The sequence below is a fragment of the Ahaetulla prasina genome, chromosome 8, assembly GCF_028640845.1.
Source record: "Ahaetulla prasina isolate Xishuangbanna chromosome 8, ASM2864084v1, whole genome shotgun sequence".
Lineage (NCBI taxonomy): Eukaryota > Metazoa > Chordata > Lepidosauria > Squamata > Colubridae > Ahaetulla > Ahaetulla prasina.
The window spans coordinates 11310186-11330049 of record NC_080546.1 but is presented as its reverse complement, the minus strand read 5'-3'; the positions used below and the strand labels follow the sequence as shown (position 1 = coordinate 11330049).

At 46.3% G+C, this 19864-nt stretch overlaps 1 protein-coding gene across 1 annotated transcript in view; it reads right to left on the bottom strand.

Moving 5' to 3' along the window:
• FRAS1 (Fraser extracellular matrix complex subunit 1) overlaps positions 1–19864 on the bottom strand; it is a 548508-nt gene that overhangs the window by 261686 nt on the left and 266958 nt on the right. The window contains exon 19 of the mRNA XM_058193082.1: positions 10562–10705. Within this exon, the coding sequence (XP_058049065.1) occupies positions 10562–10705 (144 nt within the window). The remainder of the gene's footprint in view (positions 1–10561; positions 10706–19864) is intronic.

The following is a 19864-nucleotide window of genomic DNA, read 5'->3' as shown; positions in this document are numbered from 1 at the left end:
GAAAATCGAAGGAGTGCCGTGCCGACTAGAAGTGGACACAGGGTCAGCGATCACAATCATGTCCTGGGACACTTTTGCGAAAGCTTTGCCGAAAATCGCCAAACGCAAACTGCAAACACAGCGGCTAAGAGTTCACGACTACCAAGGGAATCGCATCCCTGTTCGAGGACCACCTCCGTCCGCGTCGATCGGACCACACAAGAAGACCCTGCCCATCACGATAGTCGAAGGGACCCTGCCAAGTTTGTTGGGACTAGACTGGTTCCGTGCATTGGGCATGGGAGTGACTGGCATCTACAGAAGTGACTTTAACCTAAAGACACACTCATGGACGAATTCAAGATGTGTTCAAGGACTGCCTGGGCAAGTACAAGGGACCCCTATTTCCTTCAATTTAGACCCCCATACGGTTAAAAGCAAGGAGGGTCCCTTTTGCCCTTAAACCCAAGATTGACAGGGAGATAGACAAGCTCATCAGCCAGGGGATACTGGTGCCAGTCGATCATGCAAAGTGGGAGACGCCAATCGTCACCCCAGTGAAACCAGATGGTCAGTTAGAATCTGCGCTGACTACAAGGCAACGTTAAACAAAGCCTTGCAAAAAAGCGCTTACCCGGTCCCCGTGGTGCAACACTTGCTGCACTCGCTGGGGCAAGGGCACGTTTTTGCCAAATTAGATTTGGCCCAAGCCTATCAACAACTGCCTGTAGACGCCAACACAGCCGAAGCCCAGACAATTGTGACTCACAGAGGTGCTTTCAAGTGTACCCGGTTACAGTTTGGGGTGAGTGTGGCTCCTGGTCTATTTCAAAATTTAATGGAGCGACTTCTGCAAGGGCTCCCGGGGGTAGTCCCCTATTTCGATGATGTATTGGTATCAGCCGAAAATTTAGAAGAATTGGGGGAGCGTTTGAGAAAAGTTCTGGGCATTTTCCGGTCAGCCGGTCTAAAGGTTAAAGTGAACAAATGCCAAATAGGGGTAGAATCCGTAGAGTTCTTGGGCTACAGAATAGACAAGGAAGGAATCCACCCACTGAGAGCAAGGTCAAGGCAATAAGAAAGGCTCCAGCGCCCAAAAACAAAACAGAGCTACAGGCATTCCTGGGTCTAGTGAACTTTTCGGTCTTTTGAAAAATAAGGCAACCGTTGCCGAGCCGCTACATAAGTTACTGGGAAAGAATACTGCTTGGTCTTGGGGAAAGACGGAAGCTAGGGCTTTCGAAGCAGTAAAAAACCTACTCTCGAGCGATAGCTTACTGATTCAGTATCATAGCACAATGCCATTGGTATTAGTTTGCGATGCTTCCCCTTACGGGGTGGGGGCTGTGCTCAGCCACAGGCTTCCAAATGGCACAGAAGCCCCAATAGCCTTCTACTCCAGAACGATGTCCTCGACAGAGGGGAACTATAGTCAGTTAAGTAAGGAGGCTCTAGCTAAAGTGGCAGGGTAAAAAGTTTCACGAATACGTTTTTGGTAGAGACTTTGAAATTGTTACAGACCATAGACCACTGTTAGGGTTACTGGCTGGCGACCGCCCAACGCCTGTGGCACTTTCGCCCCGATTGACCCGATGGACTATCTTTTTGGCCGCCTACTCCTACAAACTGCGGCATCGACCAGGAAAAGAGTTGGGGCATGCGGACGCATTAAGCAGATGCCCACTACCAGGGGCGATCGAGGACCCCACTCCGGGGACGCCCATACTGTTAATTGACTCTCTGGACTCTGGCCCAGTCACATCTAAGGAGGTGGCTCGGGCGTCATACCGGGACATTATTTTGAGAACTGTACTTGGTTGGGTACAAAGAGGGTGGCCCGCTGCGCCGGGCGAGCGTTTTAAAGAGTTTGTAAAGAAACGTGGGGAACTTTCGGCTCAAGGGGGGTGCCTGCTATGGGGGGATCGAGTGGTGATCCCAGAGAAATTGAGGAAAAGGGTGTTGGATCTCCTCCACGAGGGTCACCCAGGGATCGTAAGGATGAAGGGTCTAGCGAGAAGCTATGTGTGGTGGCCCTTAATGGACTCGGAAATTGCTGAAAGGGTAGGGAAATGCCAGGCCTGCCAAGAGTCCAGACCGCTACCCCAACGGCCCCAGTTCGAATGGGAGAGACCCCAAGGGCCCTGGTCGAGAATCCACATTGATTTTCCACGCCCCTTCCACGGCCAAACCTTCCTGGTTAAGTAGTCGATGCCTATTCCAAATGGCTGGAAATCATTCTCATGAGATCCATGACAGGCCGTGATCTCAGTCCTACGGCACCTATTTGTAACCCATGGGTTGCCCGACACACTAGTTTCCGATAACGGCCCGCAATTCACGGCAACCCAGTTTGGGACTGAAGCACAATCCAGCCAAATGTAGTAATCTTCACTCTCATGGCTTCCAATGAAAGAGATTTTAAAACAAAGGACAACTACAGCGTGCTGTAGTTGATGGGAGTTTTATTTATTTATTTGTATCCGCCTTTATTATTTGTACAAATAACTGAAGGCGGCGAACATATCCAACACGCTTTTCTCTTCCACTTTTCCCCACAACGACAACCCTGTGAGGTGGGTTGGGCTGGGAGAGAGTGACTGGTCTGAAGTCACCCCGTTGGCTTTCATGACTAAGGCAGGAGTGGTTGTTAAGTGAATCTGGCTTCCCTTTTGACTTTGCTTGTCAGAAGGTCGCAAAAGGGGATCCCATGACCTTGGGACACAGCAAGCGTCATAAGTATGAGGCAGCTGCCGAGCACTCTGAATTTTGATCACATGATGACGGGGAAATGCTTCAAAGGTCGTAACTGTGAAAAATGGTCTTAACTCACTTTTTTCAGTGCCATGGTAACTTTAAATGGTCACTAAATGAACTGTTGTAAGTCAAGGACTACCTGTACTAGGGCCTATCCACAAGTGGTTGCCTGTGTTGAACATTAATCTCACCAGACTGTCTGCCGTCTCTTGGAAAACAGCAGAAACAGACCTAAAAGTTTGATCTCAGACATTTCCTTCCCCAAAATGATTCCAAGCTAGAATGTCTCTTTACTCCTCCCCTTTACTCCTCCTCTTCAGCCAGTGGTTCTACCACATGGACCAACCCCAAGGAGACCCAGTTATTAGCTCCCCCTTAACTACCAACGCGGTACCTTAACTAATTAACTTAACTACCGACACGGTGGCTCAGGGGCTAAGACGTTGAGCTTGTCAATCGAAAGGTCGGCAGTTCAGTGGTTCGAATCCCTAGTGCCATGTAACAGGGTGAGCTCCTGTTACTTGTCCCAGCTTCTGCCAACCTAGCAGTTCAAAAGCAGGTAAAAAATGCAAGTAGAAAAATAGGTACCACCTTTGGTGGGAAGGTAACAGCATTCCATGCGCCTTTGGCATTGAGTCATGCCGGCCACATGACCACAGAGACGTCTTCGGACGGAGCTGGCTCTTCGGCTTTGAAACAGAGATGAGCACCGCCCCCTAGTGTCGGGAACAACTAGCACATATGTGCAAGGGGAACCTTTACCTTTACCTTTAACTACCGAAGCCCCCTGGGTGATATTTCTAGTTTATTTATTTATTTATTTATTTATTTAATTGGATTTTTATACCGCCCTATCTCCTGAAGGACTCAGGGCGGTTTACAGCCAGATAAAAATAAACAAGAATAAATACAAGATAAAAACAATATTTAAAAAACTTATTAAATTGGCCCAAATTAAAATATAATTAAAACAGTAAAAAACCCATTTAAAACTGAAATCCTCACGCCAGTCTCATGAAATAAATAGATATGTCTCCAGCTCGACTTATGATCACAATGTCTTCTCGACTTATGATCACAATTGAGCCCCACATTTCTGTCGCTAAGCGAGACCATTGTTAAGTGAATTTTGTCCCATTTTACAACCTTTCTTGCCATCGTGATTAAGGGAATCACTGCATTTGTTAAGTTAGTAACACGGTTCTTAAGTGAATCTCACTTCCCCAATGAGCTTGCTGGTCCGAAGGCCGCCAAAGGGGAATCACATGTTCCCAAGACGCTGCACTCGTCATAAATTAGGGTCAGCTGCCAAGCTGAATTTTGATCATGCGACCATGGGGATGCTGCAATGGTTGTTAAGTGTGAAAAACGGCCATCCGTCGTTGCAACTTTGAAAGGTCACTGGACGAAGTGTTGTAAGTTGAGCACTACCTGTAAATTAGGTGAGTGAAACTGACTAGGAAAGACACATAAAACTGACAATCCGGTTTATATGTGTGGCCCACTGGTCAACAATGCAAGAACATTTCAAAGCAGCTGCTCTCCGCAGTTGCCGGACTGTTACAAAAGCGAATCTGGATTCTCAAAATGAGAAAGAAAGAAAGAAAAAAAAATCGAAGGAGGAGAAAAGACAAAACCTCACAGGATTACTGACAATGTAACACGCGTTATATTACCTCAAAGTAGAACTGGTTGCAGAGACAAGAACTCAACTAATTATATAATGCCTTTCAAAAGACCTTATTTTGGGTCTGTTATTCTTCCCAAAGATAGCACTATTTTTCTATTACTCCCTTCCTGCCAATTAAATTGACTTAACACCCGTTCACCCTCTCTGGAAGATAATAATTGGTGTAGCTTCTCACAATTAAAATGTTTTTCTCTTTCCTTTTTGCCACTGGCTTTCTGGCTGCAATTAATCTGAAGTTGGCAAACTTAACGTTCTCGTCTATAGGTACAAAAAGAAGAAGAAGAAGAAGAAGAAGAAGAAGTTTCTTTGAAGAAGTAATCTCCAATGTTTGCCTCCAGGGTTGGAAAGGAAAATTCTGTATTAAACAAGCATCAATGACAGACTGAGTGACAGTTATAAAAATACATTAGAAATTGAAATTTCCTCATACAGGAGCGTTAACATTCAGTACAGTAGTATTTACGTCAACATCCTACTCAACCCATCCTGCGGATATTTTTCCCTTCCCAGACAATATAATTCAGCCTGAATATTTTCAAAGTTTTATTTCAAAACATTTGAAGAAGCTCCTGGTTCAGGAAAAGCTCAAACTCGATTTCATTGAAGGCCGCATCAGGCTTATGGTTGACCTCGAGGCACCTGCGTGGGTGTGGCCAAGGTGGGCGTGACCAGCTCGACATCACTCGTGACCAGGGGTGCCTGTGGCGGCCCACGTGGGGCTGGAGGGATCCATATTATAACATCTGAAGTTGTATGAAGTTTATGTGATAGCTACTTGCTACAAAATCATTCATCATACTTAAAGAGAGACTGACAGGACGACTTTCAAAATGTGTTCAAACACTAAAACAGGGGTGTCAAACTCAAGGCCCAGGGGCCAGATCCGACCCACAGGGTGCGTCGTCGTTGGCCGTCGCAACCAAAAACAGATCTTGGGAGCCCACTTTTGCTGGCAGAGCGCTCAGACCACCACAGGTGCCCCCAACATGAGTGACATCAAGCTGGCCACGCCCAGCCTGGCCCCCTGAGGTCAAACACAACCCTGATGTGGCCCTCAATGAAATCGAGTTTGACACCCCTGCACTAAGATAAGCCAAGAACTGAGCCGGACAATGTTCGTTATACAGGTAGTCCCTTGCCTTACGACCATAATTGAGCCCAACATTTCTGTGGCTAACTGAGGCACTTGTTAAGTGAGCTTTGCCCCATTTTACAACCTTTCTTGCCTCCGTTGTTAAGCGAATCACGGCCATTATTAAGTTCGTAACACGGTTGTGAGGGGAACCTATTGACTTTGCTTGTCAGAAGGTCACCCAAGGGGATCACCTGACCCCGAGGACACTGCAACCGTCATAAATACGAACCAGTTGCCAAGTATCCGAATTTTGATTGCGTGACCATGGGGATGCTGCAACAGTTGTAAGTGTGAAAAATGGCCATAAGTCACATTTTTCCGTGCCGTTGTCACTTTGAACAGTCACTAAACAAATGATTGTACTATTCGTATTTTCTATAAGATTTACAAGAGGCTCAGATGTTTTCTGGAAATAAGGCTTCACAGTCCAGTAACTTTCCTTTTTAAAAAAAAAAAAGGTTTTAAAAAAACACACTGCTCTGACTTCTTTATTCCTAATTCTGCTCCAAGAAGATAAAGTGGTATCAATGCTGGGACAGGAGAGACAAATGAGCTATGAAAAATGATTTCCCGAGATCAAAGAAATAAGAAAGTGGTTGTGAAAATAATGAACTTCAGAATGATAGTATCTGAAATCTTTTGCAGGTTTTTTTTCCACCCCTACCGACTGGCTCTTTCTGTTTAAAAGAAATTTAAAGCTCCCTTGGAAGAGTCTGACATAAGGCTTATGAGTTTATCTTTCTGAGGATCAAGTAAAAAAAAAAAATAACCATGAAAAAGTACTAAAGAGACTCATACTTATGGATATCACAGCCACGTCAATGGGGAAGCCTGCAGGAAATCAAAAACTGTAAATCACATGAGGTTCTTGCTTAATGACCCATATAAAGGTAAAGGTAAAGGTTCCCCTCCCACATACGTTGCCGACTCTAGGGGGCGGTGCTCATCTCCATTTCAAAGCTGAAGAGCCAGCACTGTCCAAAGACGTCTCCATGGTCATGTGGCCGGCATGACTCAACGCCAAAGGCGCACAGAACGCTGTTACCTTCCCACCAAAGGTGGTCCCTATTTTTCCTACTTGCATTTTTACATGCTTTCAAAACTGCTAGGTTGGCAGAAGCTGGGAGAAGTAACGGGAGCTCACCCTGTTACACGGCAGCACTAGGGATTCGAACCACCGAGCTGCCGACCTTTCGATCAACAAGCTCAACGTCCTAGCATCTGAGCCACCGCGTCCTTATATGACCCATATAGTCCTTGCTTAATGATGGCAATTGGGACTGTTGGAACTGCCATTGCTAAGGCAGGTATAGGAGATGACCAGGCTGAGCCCAAGGGAGGGTCAAATGGGTCTTCAGTCTCGTGTCCCTTTGCGCCCAGAAGAGATCTAACTCCAGCCCACCTTGAATTTCATTGACTTTTATCTACCACCAACTTGCTTTGACCGTTCGTAGTTCAGATTCTTGTAGACAGCTCCAGCATATAATAAACCTATACAGTTACTGGTTTACTTATTTACTGGACTCCCGATTTCTTGTGCTTGACAGCTTGTTTCCTGACAGACTAAAACATGATGAAGTTCTTTTGAACAGATAAAAGCAGGGGTGGGATTCAGCCGGTTCTGATCGGTTCGGGCGTACCGGTAGTTCCAACAATCAGCTGAGAGCGAATCGGTTCGTTCCGATGATCAGATGGGCCCGCCTGCCTGCCCCTCGCTATAACCTACCTATATTTCTTTTGTTTTAAGCCCAGCTGATAGGCGTGGCTGAGTGTTCTGTTTCCCTCCCCCAATACTCCCAACAAAGAGTCAGTCAAAGGCCTCCTCTTCTACTTTATTTACATAGATAAATGTCCTGGCCATGTCTATCCACAGGCCTGCCAAGTTTCTGGAGATAACGAGGAAATTATAGATAAGGCCAGAATTACTCACGAATATATTCTTCCCTCCATTGATACAGTTTGCCCGCGCAAATTCATTGCTTTGTCCAAGACAAAAAACCAGGAAGTCCCGCCTCCTATTTATAGTCTCTGCAGATGTCACTGCATGACCATCATTCCTTGGCTTTGTCCCAACGCTTCTTCTGCTGCGCGCGCCGGTCACGTCTGCACAGTCTTGCATCACTCCAAAACTGTTCTTGGGGCGTTGCCAAATCAGAAGAAGGCTCGAGAGAATTAGGCCTTGCCGGCCCCTCCTCCTCCCTTTGAGTGGGTGCCAGGGAGGGAGAGGGCCCAAGAGAAGCAGGGCTTGCCAGGTCTTCTCCCTCACTTTCTGAATCATCCGAGTCCAGGAGTCCGGGTCCAGGAACCTGGGTCACAACACTGAGTGGATTGCTGCGCCTCAGCTGTCTTACTTCCTCTGGATTCAGTAGAAGGTAACTTTCAATTGTAATGCGTGGAAGTGCGAGTCTGGTGTGCATAAGAGCGAAGTGAGCATTCATGCGGAAAGTGTACACGCAGCAAATCAGCTGTTACAACCGGTGAATCCCACCACTGGATAAAAACAATTATCCTGGTGTGGATCAGGTGGATGTACAACACAACTGTAGCACACCCACCTTTGACAAAATATATTGAAGCAGGGGACGCCTGGCCAACACATGGTCCAGTCCCCCAAGAGAACATCATCTGTAAATTGAGTCTCTTGTCAATAGAAGTGGACTATTGGAGTCCTTCAAAAACGTTTGAGCTACAATCACTTCAGTTCCTACCAAGATGCTGGGAAATGCCATGAGGGTGCGCCAGGCAACAGCCAGTTCCAAGGTTATGTTTTGAAAACAAACACCCATTTGCAGCTCTGTGTCCAAACTGCTGGACTCAGATCAAGAAAGCCTGTGTCAGATCTGCCACCACTTAAAACTCTTAACTAGAAATGATCCTTGACTCCATTTGCTGAGAAGGGTATAGGTTGATTAGAAGTCAACCACAATCGTACACGGGCAAGCAATCGATACAAACTGAAGGTAAACCATTCCAAACTCGATTGCAGAAAATACGACTTCTGCAACAGAGTGGAATGCCCTACCCGACTCCATTGTTACATCCTCTAACCCCCACAGCTTCAACTTCAAACTGTCTACCGTGGACCTCACCCCATTCCTAAGAGGTCCATAAAGGAGGCGTGCATAAGGGCACCAGTGTACCTACCGTCCCTGTCCTACTGTCCCCATTTTTTAAAAAAATTTACATTTATATCCCGCCCTTCTCCGAAGACTCAGGGCGGCTTACACTATGTTAGCAATAGTCTTCATCCTATTTGTATATTTATATACAAAGTCAACTTATTGCCCCCAACAATCTGGGTCCTCATTTTACCTACCTTATAAAGGATGAAAGGCTGAGTCAACCTTGGGCCTGGTGGGACTAGAACCTGCAGTAATTGCAGGCAGCTGCTGTTAATAACAGACTGTCTTACCAGTCTGAGCCACAGAGCTCAGACTGGTACTTACATCCTTTGTTTATGTTTATGTTTATACCTATACCTGCCATCTTGTACATGTTTGACAAACAAACAAACAAATAAATAAATAAGTCAAGTGTATTGCAGTAATAGATAGCCAGAACTGAGAGTCACATGCCAAAAACCCTAAGTTAAACTTTTCTTTCCCTTACCTACCTCCCATCGCCCACCCTGCGCGACCAGTCGGGTACAGGCAGAATGGCAATAGCAATAGCACTTATGGTTCCTCATTTTACTGACCTCAGAAGGATGGAAGGCTGAGTCAACCTTGAGCCGGTGAGAATCGAACTGCCGAACTGCCGGAAATCAGCGGTGGTGCAGTGGTTAGAGTGCAGTACTGCAGGCTACTTCTGCTGGCTGACAGCTGCCTGCAATTTGGCAGATCGAGTCTCGCCAGGCTCAAGGTTGACTCAGCCTTCCGTCCTTCCGAGGTGGGTAAAAGGAGGACCCAGGTTGTTGTGGGGCAATACCCTGACTCTGTAAAACTGCTTAAAGAAGGCTGTAAAGCGCTGTGAAAACGGTATGTAAGTCTAAATGCTATTGCTATTGCTATCTTGCAGGACTGCATTTGTCGTGTCCCACTCCTCCGCTGACGGCCGGGTCAGGGAAATCCGAATCAGGCTTGCCTCTGCAGCTCTGCCCAAAGTCCTAGCAAAGTCCTCAGAGCAGGCAGGAGACCAGTAAGTGACTTCAGCAAGATAAGTTCGACTTTGCCTGACTCAGAGACTGCCAGAAAGCAGATCCTTTATATAGGCCATGGGGTGTGGCTCCATGACTCAGCACTCATTAAGGCCTGCCCCTCCCTTCCTTCTATTGCCTCCGCCTATCCAATCTTCTGATGCGAGGGTCACTCCAATCAGCAGCTGTTGGAAGTAAACTTTCCTCAGGCTCACATGCTGTGGAGGAGGGGGAGGGGTCTAGCTGCTCCGTTTGCCTGGGCATGGAGCCAGGGCTGGGGCCGGGGGATGCTCCCTCCTCTGCAGCCTGCTTGGGCATGGAGCCAGGACTGGGGCCGGGAGGCATACATTCCTCCGTGTTCGGGAGCAGATAAGAAGGCCCCGGCTGCTGTGAGAGCGGACAAGACACAATAGCATTCTAACCATTGAGCCACCATGGTTGTTTTTGTAATGGTCAATCCAGTCACAGGACGGTATGTAGCTGGTATGGTGGGTGACCTTGAAGCAGTGTCTCGGAGAGACACAGTACTTACTTTCGCTTCCCCCCAGCCCTGCTCTTGCCCTCCTCTGCCCCACCCACCCCCGGGATCCACAGTAGTCTGTCACCACAACGTCGCAAAGCACAAGCAAGCATACGGTGGCAGCCGACAGCCTTACCACAAATCTACATTTTGCCTCAAACGCAGCCATAAACAAAGCGGAAACTTCCCACGAATTCCATTCAGAATGAAGGCAGAATTGTATTATTCGTGAACTCCTCGGGAGGTGTGGTGGGGGGGGGCTATGTGTGGAGAAGGCAGGGTTACAAATGTGGCCGAGCCGAACGATAAATTGTGCTGCGAGCGGTTCAATCTTTCTCGTGCACTTACCCGCACAGTATCCTACCAGATTGAGATATTGCTCGCTCTTGCAGGGAGTTCTGCATCTTCCGTTGAGGAAAGAGACGTGGGGGTGACAAGCTGTGCATTCATCATCCTCAGCCCCGCTGCACGTCTTGCAAGAAGGATGGCAGGCTGGGAGAGAGAGAGAGAGAGCGGGAAAGTAAGAGGAAGAAAGAACAGCAGATTAACAAGAGTTGGATGGGATCTTGCAGGTCGTCGAATCCAACCCTCCTGCCCAAGCAGGAGACCAGACATCTGCCTCTACCTAGGATCGAACTCACAACCTCCTGATTGTGAGGCAAGAGCTCCACCGCTAGGCCACCGGGTCTTGGCAGTCTGCTACGGAAGCCAATCGCTTTGATCAAAAGCAAAATTCTGGCTTTGTAGACACCAGAACATGGCTAAAAATGCACACTTGGGTATTTGTCACGGATTTATTTTTATTTTTTTTAAAAAATCACTAACTGTGGAGATGTTTCCTTTAGCTCAAGGATCTCCAAACGTGGCAACTTTTTAGACCTGTGGACTTCAATTCCTCAGGTAAATCGTGCTGGCCAGGGAATTCTGGGAGTTGAAGTCCACAAAGTTGTCAAGTTTTGGAGACACCGGCCTTAGCTGGGTCTAGGAAAACTCGCCAAGTCACCATGGCCAATTTGCCATGAGCAACTCGCCATGACTGGCACACCACAAGACAACTGGCTGTGGGACAATTCAGCACCGTATTAATTGTTTCATTCAGGTACTTTTATTATCAGCCATAGTTCCGTCAAAATTAATCCAACTTTTGTATTGGTTGAATTGTCCCACGGCAACAAAACGAGTTGTCCTTGGCCTTAGTTGGATCATTGCTGAGAACATGGCTATATGAATGTTTGGTTGTCCCAAAGATGCTTTCTCAAGAGGCCACTGGACTTTGTTCTTTTTTTTTCTTTGAAGACGTTTCGCTTCTCCTACAAGAAGCTTCTTCAGCTCTGACTGTGTTGTGTCTTGTCCACTCTCACCGCAGCCGGGGTCTGCTTATCTGCTCCCGAACACGGAGGAATGTATGCCTCCCGGCCCCAGTCCTGGCTCCATGCCCAGACAAGCTGCAGAGGAGGGGGCACCTCCCGGTCCCAGCCCTGGCTCCATGCCCAAGCAGGCTGCAGAGGAGGGAGCATCCCCCGGCCCCAGCCCTGGCTCCATGCCCAGGCAAACGGAGCAGCTAGACCCCTCCCCCTCCTCCACAGCATGTGAGCCTGAGGAAAGTTTACTTCCAACAGCTGCTGATTGGAGTGACCCTCGCATCAGAAGATTGGATAGGCGGAGGCAACAGAAGGAAGGGGGCAGGCCTTAATGAGTGCTGAGTCATGGAGCCACACCCCATGGCCTATATAAAGGATTTGCTTTCTGGCAGTCTCTGAGTCAGGCAAAGTCTAAACATATCTTGCTGAAGTCACTTACTGGTCTCCTGCCTGCTCTGAGGACTTTGCTAGGACTTTGAGCAGAGCTGCAGAGGCAAGCCTGATTCGGATTTCCCTGACCCGGCCGTCAGCGGAGGAGTGGGACACGACAGACTGAATGGTGGGAAAGGGAAGGATTTATATAAAGAATGGAAATGGTCAGTTGTCTGCAAGTAGTATAAATCCATCCATTCCCCATCATCCAGTCCAGAGGTGAGTTTCAGTAGGTTCTGACCAGTTCTGGAGAACCGGTAGTGGAAATTTTGAGTAATTGGAGAAATACCACCTCTGACTGGCTCCGCCCCCATCTATGCTCTGCCTCCCGAGTCCCAGCTGACCAGGAGAAAATGGGGATTTTGCAGTAACCTTTTCCTGGAGTGGGGAGGGAATGGAGATTTTACAGTATCCTTCCCCTGCCACGCCCACCAAGCCACACCACACCACACCCACCAAGCCACGCCCACAGAACCGGTAGTAAAAAAAATTGAATCCCACTACTGATCCAGTCAGAGCCGAAGAAGCTTCTCGGGCGAGAAGCGAAACATCTTCAAAGAAAAAAACAACAACCAGAAAGTCCAGTTGCCTCTTGAAAAAAAAGCACCTTTGGGACAACCATTTTTTTAAAAAAAATTTGCATTTATATCCCGCCCTTTTCCGAAGACTCAGGGCGGCTTACACTATGTCAAGCAATAGTCTTCATCCATTTGTATATTATATACAAATCGAGTCCCCCTGGTGGGACTTGAACCTGCAGTAATTGCAAGCAGCTGCTGTTAATAACAGACTGCATTAGTCTGTTGAGCCACCAGAGGCCCAACCATGACCTGGATGGCTGAGAATCTCCGTAGACAAGTTCGGTTCTCACAAATCTATCTTTAAAAAATAAATAAATAACTATCCTTGAAGATGTTTTACACCTTAGTTGGATCATTGCTGGGAATTTTCTACCACCCGAGCTCGGGATACAAGCACAATCTATCAACGCTAATTACACGACATGCTTGAAGACAACAGAGGCTTTGTCTGTAAAAAGATGGACTGCGCACGGCTGGAAAAGCAATTTTCAATACAGATTGTACTTGGGGTTTGTTATTGTTTTGGGTTCCCAGGGGGTCTGCAGCAGGACAAATAACAGCAGGAACAAAGCAGGCCCTCCCAGGAGGGGAGAAGAAATCAGATTCATTTTTGAAAATGAATTAGATCGTCTGGGCTAAACGGAGCCAAAAGACCTCCATTCTCACGCACTGGTTGGAATCCTTCCTTTACTGTTGCCTGATCCCACGATCAGGCAAGGAATTGCTGCCAGGAATTATTTTCCTGACGCATTTGAATAATATCTGAATATTTTATTAAAAATCCAGGCATGGAAATTTAACGAGGGGTAAAAAGGAAATTAGATTGATTTAAATCTCACTGGGATTTGGCTAGAGCAGGGGTATCAAATTCAATTTCATTGAGGGCCGCATCAGGGTTGTGTTTGACTTCGCGGGGGGGAGGCGTGGCGTGGCCAAAGGGGCGTGGCCAGCTTGTCGTCACTCATGTCGGGGGCGCCTATGGCGGCCAGAGCGCTTTGCCAGAGAAAACGGGCTCCCGAGCTCCGTTTTCAGCCGTGAGGGCCTCCTGCAACCCTCTGCCAGCGAAAACGGGGCTCGGCCCTCCCGAGCTCTGTTTTCGCTGGCACTGCGGGCCGGCCCTTGCTGAAGGGCCAGATCTAAGTGCCTCACAGGCCAGATCCGGCCCTGGGGCCTTGAGTTTGACACCCCTGGGCTAGACCTAGTAAACTTCAGACCTGGGCCCTAATTACAGGCAGTCCTTGACTTACGGCCACAATTGCACCCAAAATTTGTGTTGTTAAGCGAGACACTTGTTAAGGGAGCTTTGCCCTATTTTACATCCTTCGTGCCGCAATGAAGTGAACCATTGCAGTTGTTAAATCAGTAAAATGCTTGTGAAGCGAATCCATCTTCCCTGCTTGTCAGAAGGCTGTAAAAGGGGACCACATAACCCCAGGACAGAATAACCGTCATAAATATGAACCAGTTGCTAAGCATCTGGATCAGTGGTGGGTTGCTACCAGTTCGGGCAAACTAGTAGCATCAGCTGCGGGAGGCTCTGCCCAAACACCCGGATTGCTTCTGCGCATGCGCATAAGCGCACACACTCCCACGAGCGAACTGATCGTGACGGGATTTGAAACCCACTACTGGTCTGGATGTTGGTCACATGACCACAAGGCAATGGTCATCAGTGTGAAACACGGTAATCGGTGCCATTGAAACGTCCAACGGTCCCTAAATGAATGGTTTCAAAGTCGAGAACTGCCTGTATATGAGAGCCACCCTACGAAAAAAAAAAATAGCTGTTAATAATTCCACCCTGTTCCTCCTGCTGCAAATTGAAATATAACCATCTGCTGAAAACATATGGGCTCAGTTCTTCTCCACCCACAAGAGAGAGGTGGTTGTCTAAATTAACTCCTATGCGGCTAGTTAAAAAAACCAGCTCCACTAAAACCTTTCTCTCCCGTTTCATTGCCACATTTCCTTCCTCCATAAACCTTCTTTTAATTTTTATATTTTAGAGTCTACGTCCAACTCTAAATGAAAGGGGGAGAAAAAAAACAGTAACACCAATATACAGGCACGGAAAAGATTTGTTTCGCCTGTCGACTTGGCAAAAATAGATTTTTTTTCCCTCAACTCCCCCCTTCCCGCCCCCAAGAAAAACAAGGGGCTCCAGCAAGCATTTTCCATTAACAAAATGAAAAGAAAGAAAAAAAACCCAATCCCAAACCCCAGAGCTCGCTTATCTCTTCAGCTACAGGCCAGGCATTCCTCCTTTAGTACAAACTCAGCTCAAAATGAAATGGGGGGAAAGATTAAAGTCTACATTAGTCATACCTTTGAAGTTTTCAAAAAGTTCCCGTAAAGCAAAGTTCGGAGTTCTCAAAGATTTCCCTCAGCGGTTCTGTGGGCGTGGCTTAGTGGGCGTGGCAGGGGAAGGATACTGCAAAATCTCCATTCCCTCCTCACTCCTGGGGGAAGGATATTGCAAAATCTCTATTCCCACCCCACTCTGGGGCTAGCCAGAGGTGGCATTTGCCGATTCTCCGAGCTATTCAAAATTTCCTCTACTGGTTCACCAGAACCTGTCAGAACCTGCTGAATTTCACGCCTGGTTCTCGCCCTCACCCCTGCTCTTTCCCAGCTCTCTTTGCTTTTTACTTTTAAAGAGGATAAAAACAGGTACAGTATAAACCTATGGCTCCCCTGACTAATTGTGGGATCTCTTCTGTTATGGAGTAAAATTTAAGCGGGCTGTTTCAGTGCCATCGGACATGTGTCTACATGTTGGTTCCTTTGATTCAGTTCTCGGAATCACCAATTATTCTGTTGACGGTGAAAGTGATCTACCTCTTTTTCTACACAAATGGCATTTGTGGACGCTATGGCTCTGGGGCTAGGACATTGAGCTTGTGGTTCGAATCAGCAGTTCGAATCCTTAGTACTGCCGTGTAACGGGGTGAGCTCCCGTTACTTGTCCCAGCTTCTGCCAACCTAGCAGTTTCGAAAGCACGTAAAAATGCAAGTAGAAAAAATAGGGACCACCTTTGGTGGGAAGGGAACAGCGTTCCGTGCGCCTTTGGCGTTGAGTCATACCAGCCACATGACCACAGAGACGTCTTCGGACAGTGCCGCCCCCTAGAGTCGGCAACGACTAGCACATATGTGCGAGGGAAATTTTTACCTTTACCTTATAATTATTCATATTCTGGTGGACTAAAAGCTGGGCACTCTACACCATATAAATCTGTGTTAGATATTTAATTTAAAAATAAGTCCAATGGGCTTTAATAAGAAAAAACCCTGGGAATATCTGCATAGGGTATACTGTATATCCTCCTAGCATGTTATGATCTTAACTAGGATATACAGGTAGTCCTGGACTTACAACTATAATTGGCCCCAAAATTTTCTGCACTTACCCACTGCAGTGACTGACTGAACGACTGCGGCAAGAAAGGTCATAAAATGGGAGGAAACTCACTTAACAACTGTCTCACTTAACAACACAAATTTTGGAAGCAATTGTAGTCATAACTCAAGGACTACCTATAATTAGGGCCCAGCTCGGTAGCCAAATCCCAGTGAGATTTAAATCCAATTTCCCTTTTACCACTTGTTTCACAGAGTTAAATTTCCATCCCTGGATTTTTTAATAAAATATTCAGGTGCTTAAATTTCTGTTGCTAAGAGAGACATTTGTTCAGTGAGTTCACCCCCCACCCCACCCCAATTTTACGGCCTTTCTTGCCTCAGCTGTTAAGTGAATCGCTGCAGGGGTTAAGTTAGTAACACGGTTGTTAAGTGAATCTGGCTTCTCCATTGATTTTGTTTGTCAGAAGGTTGCAAAAAGTGATCACATGACCCCAGGACACTGCAACCGTCATAAATATGAGTCAGTTGCCAAGGGTCTAAATTTTGATCATGTCACCATGCGGATGCTGCAACAGTGTGAAAAACATTCGTGCCGTTGTCACTTCAAACGGACACTAAATGAACGGTTATAAGCCGAGGACAACATGTATTTCTGTTCCAAAGGGATAGCTTTGTCGATCCAAAAGCATGGACTATACCAGCGGTCTCTCCAACCTTGGCAACTTTAAGACTTGTGGACTTCAATTCCCCGAGTTCTTGAGCCAGCAAAGCTGGCTGAGGAACTCTGGGAGTTGAAGTCCACAAGTCTTAAAGTTGCCAAGGTTGGAGACCCCTGGACTATACTACGAGATAGAATTGCTGGCTGCATCGTAAGACTATCTTGCAGAATTTTGGCCGATTCTTGATAAAAGACAAAATCAAAAGAGAAATCCAATACAGCCTAATTGTAGATCCTAATCACAAAATCAGGCCCTGCGATGTCTTCGTTTGGCTAAGCAAAACTAGTTTAGAGTCCACTTCAAATCCTCCGTCACAAAGACCTGGAGTATTATTGTCAAGTAATAAAGTCCCAGGGCACAGAAGAAAGCAGACGGAGGCTTGAACAGGAGTTACTTCAGAGAAAATAGATCTCAAGATCAAATGGCTAAGCGAATTTGTAGTTTTATAGGATCTGGGCGAGACAGGCAAGGAAATACAGCTAAGTGAGCTACAGCCAAAAATTTATCAACACCGTTTCCGTGGAGACTATAAATCAGGCCACATCAGCTATATTCAGAGGCGGTCTTGATTTCAAGTGCCTCCGATGAGAGAGGTGAGAATGAGTGATCTACATTATTTATAAATAAATAGACAATATGTTAGAGTATTTTTAAAAATATCTTAGACTTCTGAATCATCGTTAGGAGGGTTCTATTCTTATTCCAAGCTGTAAGCCTTTTAATATGGATAATAAGTGCCAGTCCACATTGTGTCTTCTCTCTCTATAATTCCACATTTAAGTTACAGACCTTTTTAGCGGTTGAAGATACTCAATAAAACGACCCTTTAGGCTGACAAGACGGTGGGGAAAAGCATTGCAAAATCTGAACCGTTTGGAATTCAAAACACTGTCTTTTAAGTCTGAACCCTCTGCATAAGGTTGGGGGGTAGCCCACCTTTAAATACACAACAAATATTTCATATTTCCAAGTACTGCTTCCATCCTCAGAACAGATCATTTGGTGCTTAAAGTAAAGACATAAACTCTATAATAGTCATGAATTTAAATCATATTGTCTGCCGAGGAACAGTGCTGGTACTTCTTGGATTAAAATGTTAACGGTATTTTACATATCTTGGTCATTGCCCATACAGGTGGTTCTCAGCTTACCATGCAGTGGTGGTATTCAGCTGGTTCCATCCGGTTCTGGCGAACTGGTAGCGGCGGCTGCGGGAGGCTCCGCCCACCCACCCAGACGTCATCACGTCCCGTTTTTGACACTCTGCGCATGCCCAGAAGGCCCTGCACGCTCACATTTGAGAACTATTAGCGAAGGTAATTGAATACCATCCTTTGTTACCGTGGTTCATTTAGTGACCATTCAGAGTTACAGCGGCACTGAGAAAAGTGACCAATGACCATTTTACACGGGTGACCAGTGCAGCATCCCCATGATCATGTGATCAAAATTCAGACGCTTGGCAACTGACCCGTATTTATGACGGTTGCAGTGTCCCAGGGTCATGTATGACCTTTTGCCACCTTCTGACAAGCAACGCCAACATTTAATCGGTGGAACGGCTTGCCTTCAGAAGTTGTGGGGGCTCCAACACTGGAGGTTTTTAAGAAGAGGCTGAACGACCATTTGTCTGAAATGGGATAAGGTTACTAAAGCACCCGAGGGCAGGACGAGAAGCAACAGAAGGTTGGAAACTAATCAAGGAGAGAAGCAACTTAGAACTAAGGAGAAATTTCCTGATGGTCAGAACAATTAATCAGTGGAACAACTTGCCTGCAGAAGTTGTGAATGCTCCAACACTGGAAATTTTTAAGAAAATGTTGGATAACCGTTTGTCTGAAATGGTGTAGGGTTTCCTGTGTAAGCAGGGGGATGGACTAGAAGACCTCCAAGGTCCCTTCCAACTCTGTTATTCTATTCTATTCTATTCTATTCTATTCTATTCTATTCTATTCTGGTCTGGTCTGGTCTGGTCTGGTCTGGTCTGGTCTGGTCTGGTCTGGTCTGGTCTAGTCTAGTCTATTCACCTGTTTGAGGCAGGGAGGTTGGACTAGAATACTTCCAAGGTGCCTTCCAACCCTGTTGTTCTGTTCTGTTCTGTTCTGTTCTGTTCTGTTCTGTTCTGTTCTGTTCTGTTCTGTTCTGTTTTGTTCTGTTCTGTTCTGTTCTGTTCTATTCTATTCTATTCTATTCTATTCTACCTGCTTGAGGAGGGGGGGAGGTTGGACTAGAATACCTCCAAGGTGCCTTCCAACTCTGTTATTCTGTTCTGTTCTGTTCTGTTCTATTCTACCTGCTTGAGGAGGAAGGGGTTGGACTAGAAGAAGAGCCTCTGTGGCTCAGACTGGTAAGACAGTCTGTTATTAACAGCAGCTGCCTGCAATTACTGCAGGCTCAAGCCCCACCAGGCCCAAGGTTGACTCAGCCTTCCATCCTTTATAAGGGAGGTAAAATGAGGACCCAGATTGTTGGGGGCAATAAGCTGACTTTGTATATAATATACAAATGGATGAAGACTATTGCTTGACATAGTGTAAGCCGCCCTGAGTCTTCGGAGAAGGGCGGGATATAAATGCAAATTTAAAAAAAAATTATTCTGGAAAATAGTGACATCTACCACCTATATGTAAATCGTAGTCATCTTTGGTAAGCATGAAGCAGGAACACATTTCCATACGGAGACCTTTCTATGGGCGTTATCACTCATGGACAGAAATGCCTGAGAGGCCATTTAAAAACAAAGGGAGAACATGCTCATTGCTAGCAAGGAGATTCTTTCCTCAAAGTCCCATTATTCTAATGCGGATCTTTGTTGCTAACTCTCTTCTGCCATCTGTTATTTACCCGTTTTCCGGAGCCTGTGCATATTTCTTTGTCAGCAACACAAATCATTTTTAAGAAGCCGGGCAGTAAAAGATGAGTCAGAAAAAGAAAAGAAAAAAACAACAACAACCCAAAGCCATAGGTGGTTAATACCTTCGCTATCAAACTGTCACAAAAGAACAGGTAAGAGTTCTACCAAGGGGAGAGAGGGGAGAAGTAAGGAAGACCCAAACTGCACCAGTTCTTTCAGCTATGAAGTCTCTGGTTCAAAATTAAGTTGTACTGTATTTTTCGGAGTATAAGATGCACTGGAGTCAGTGGTGGGTTTCAAAATCTTTTACTACCGGTTCTGTGGATGTGGCTTGGTGGGCG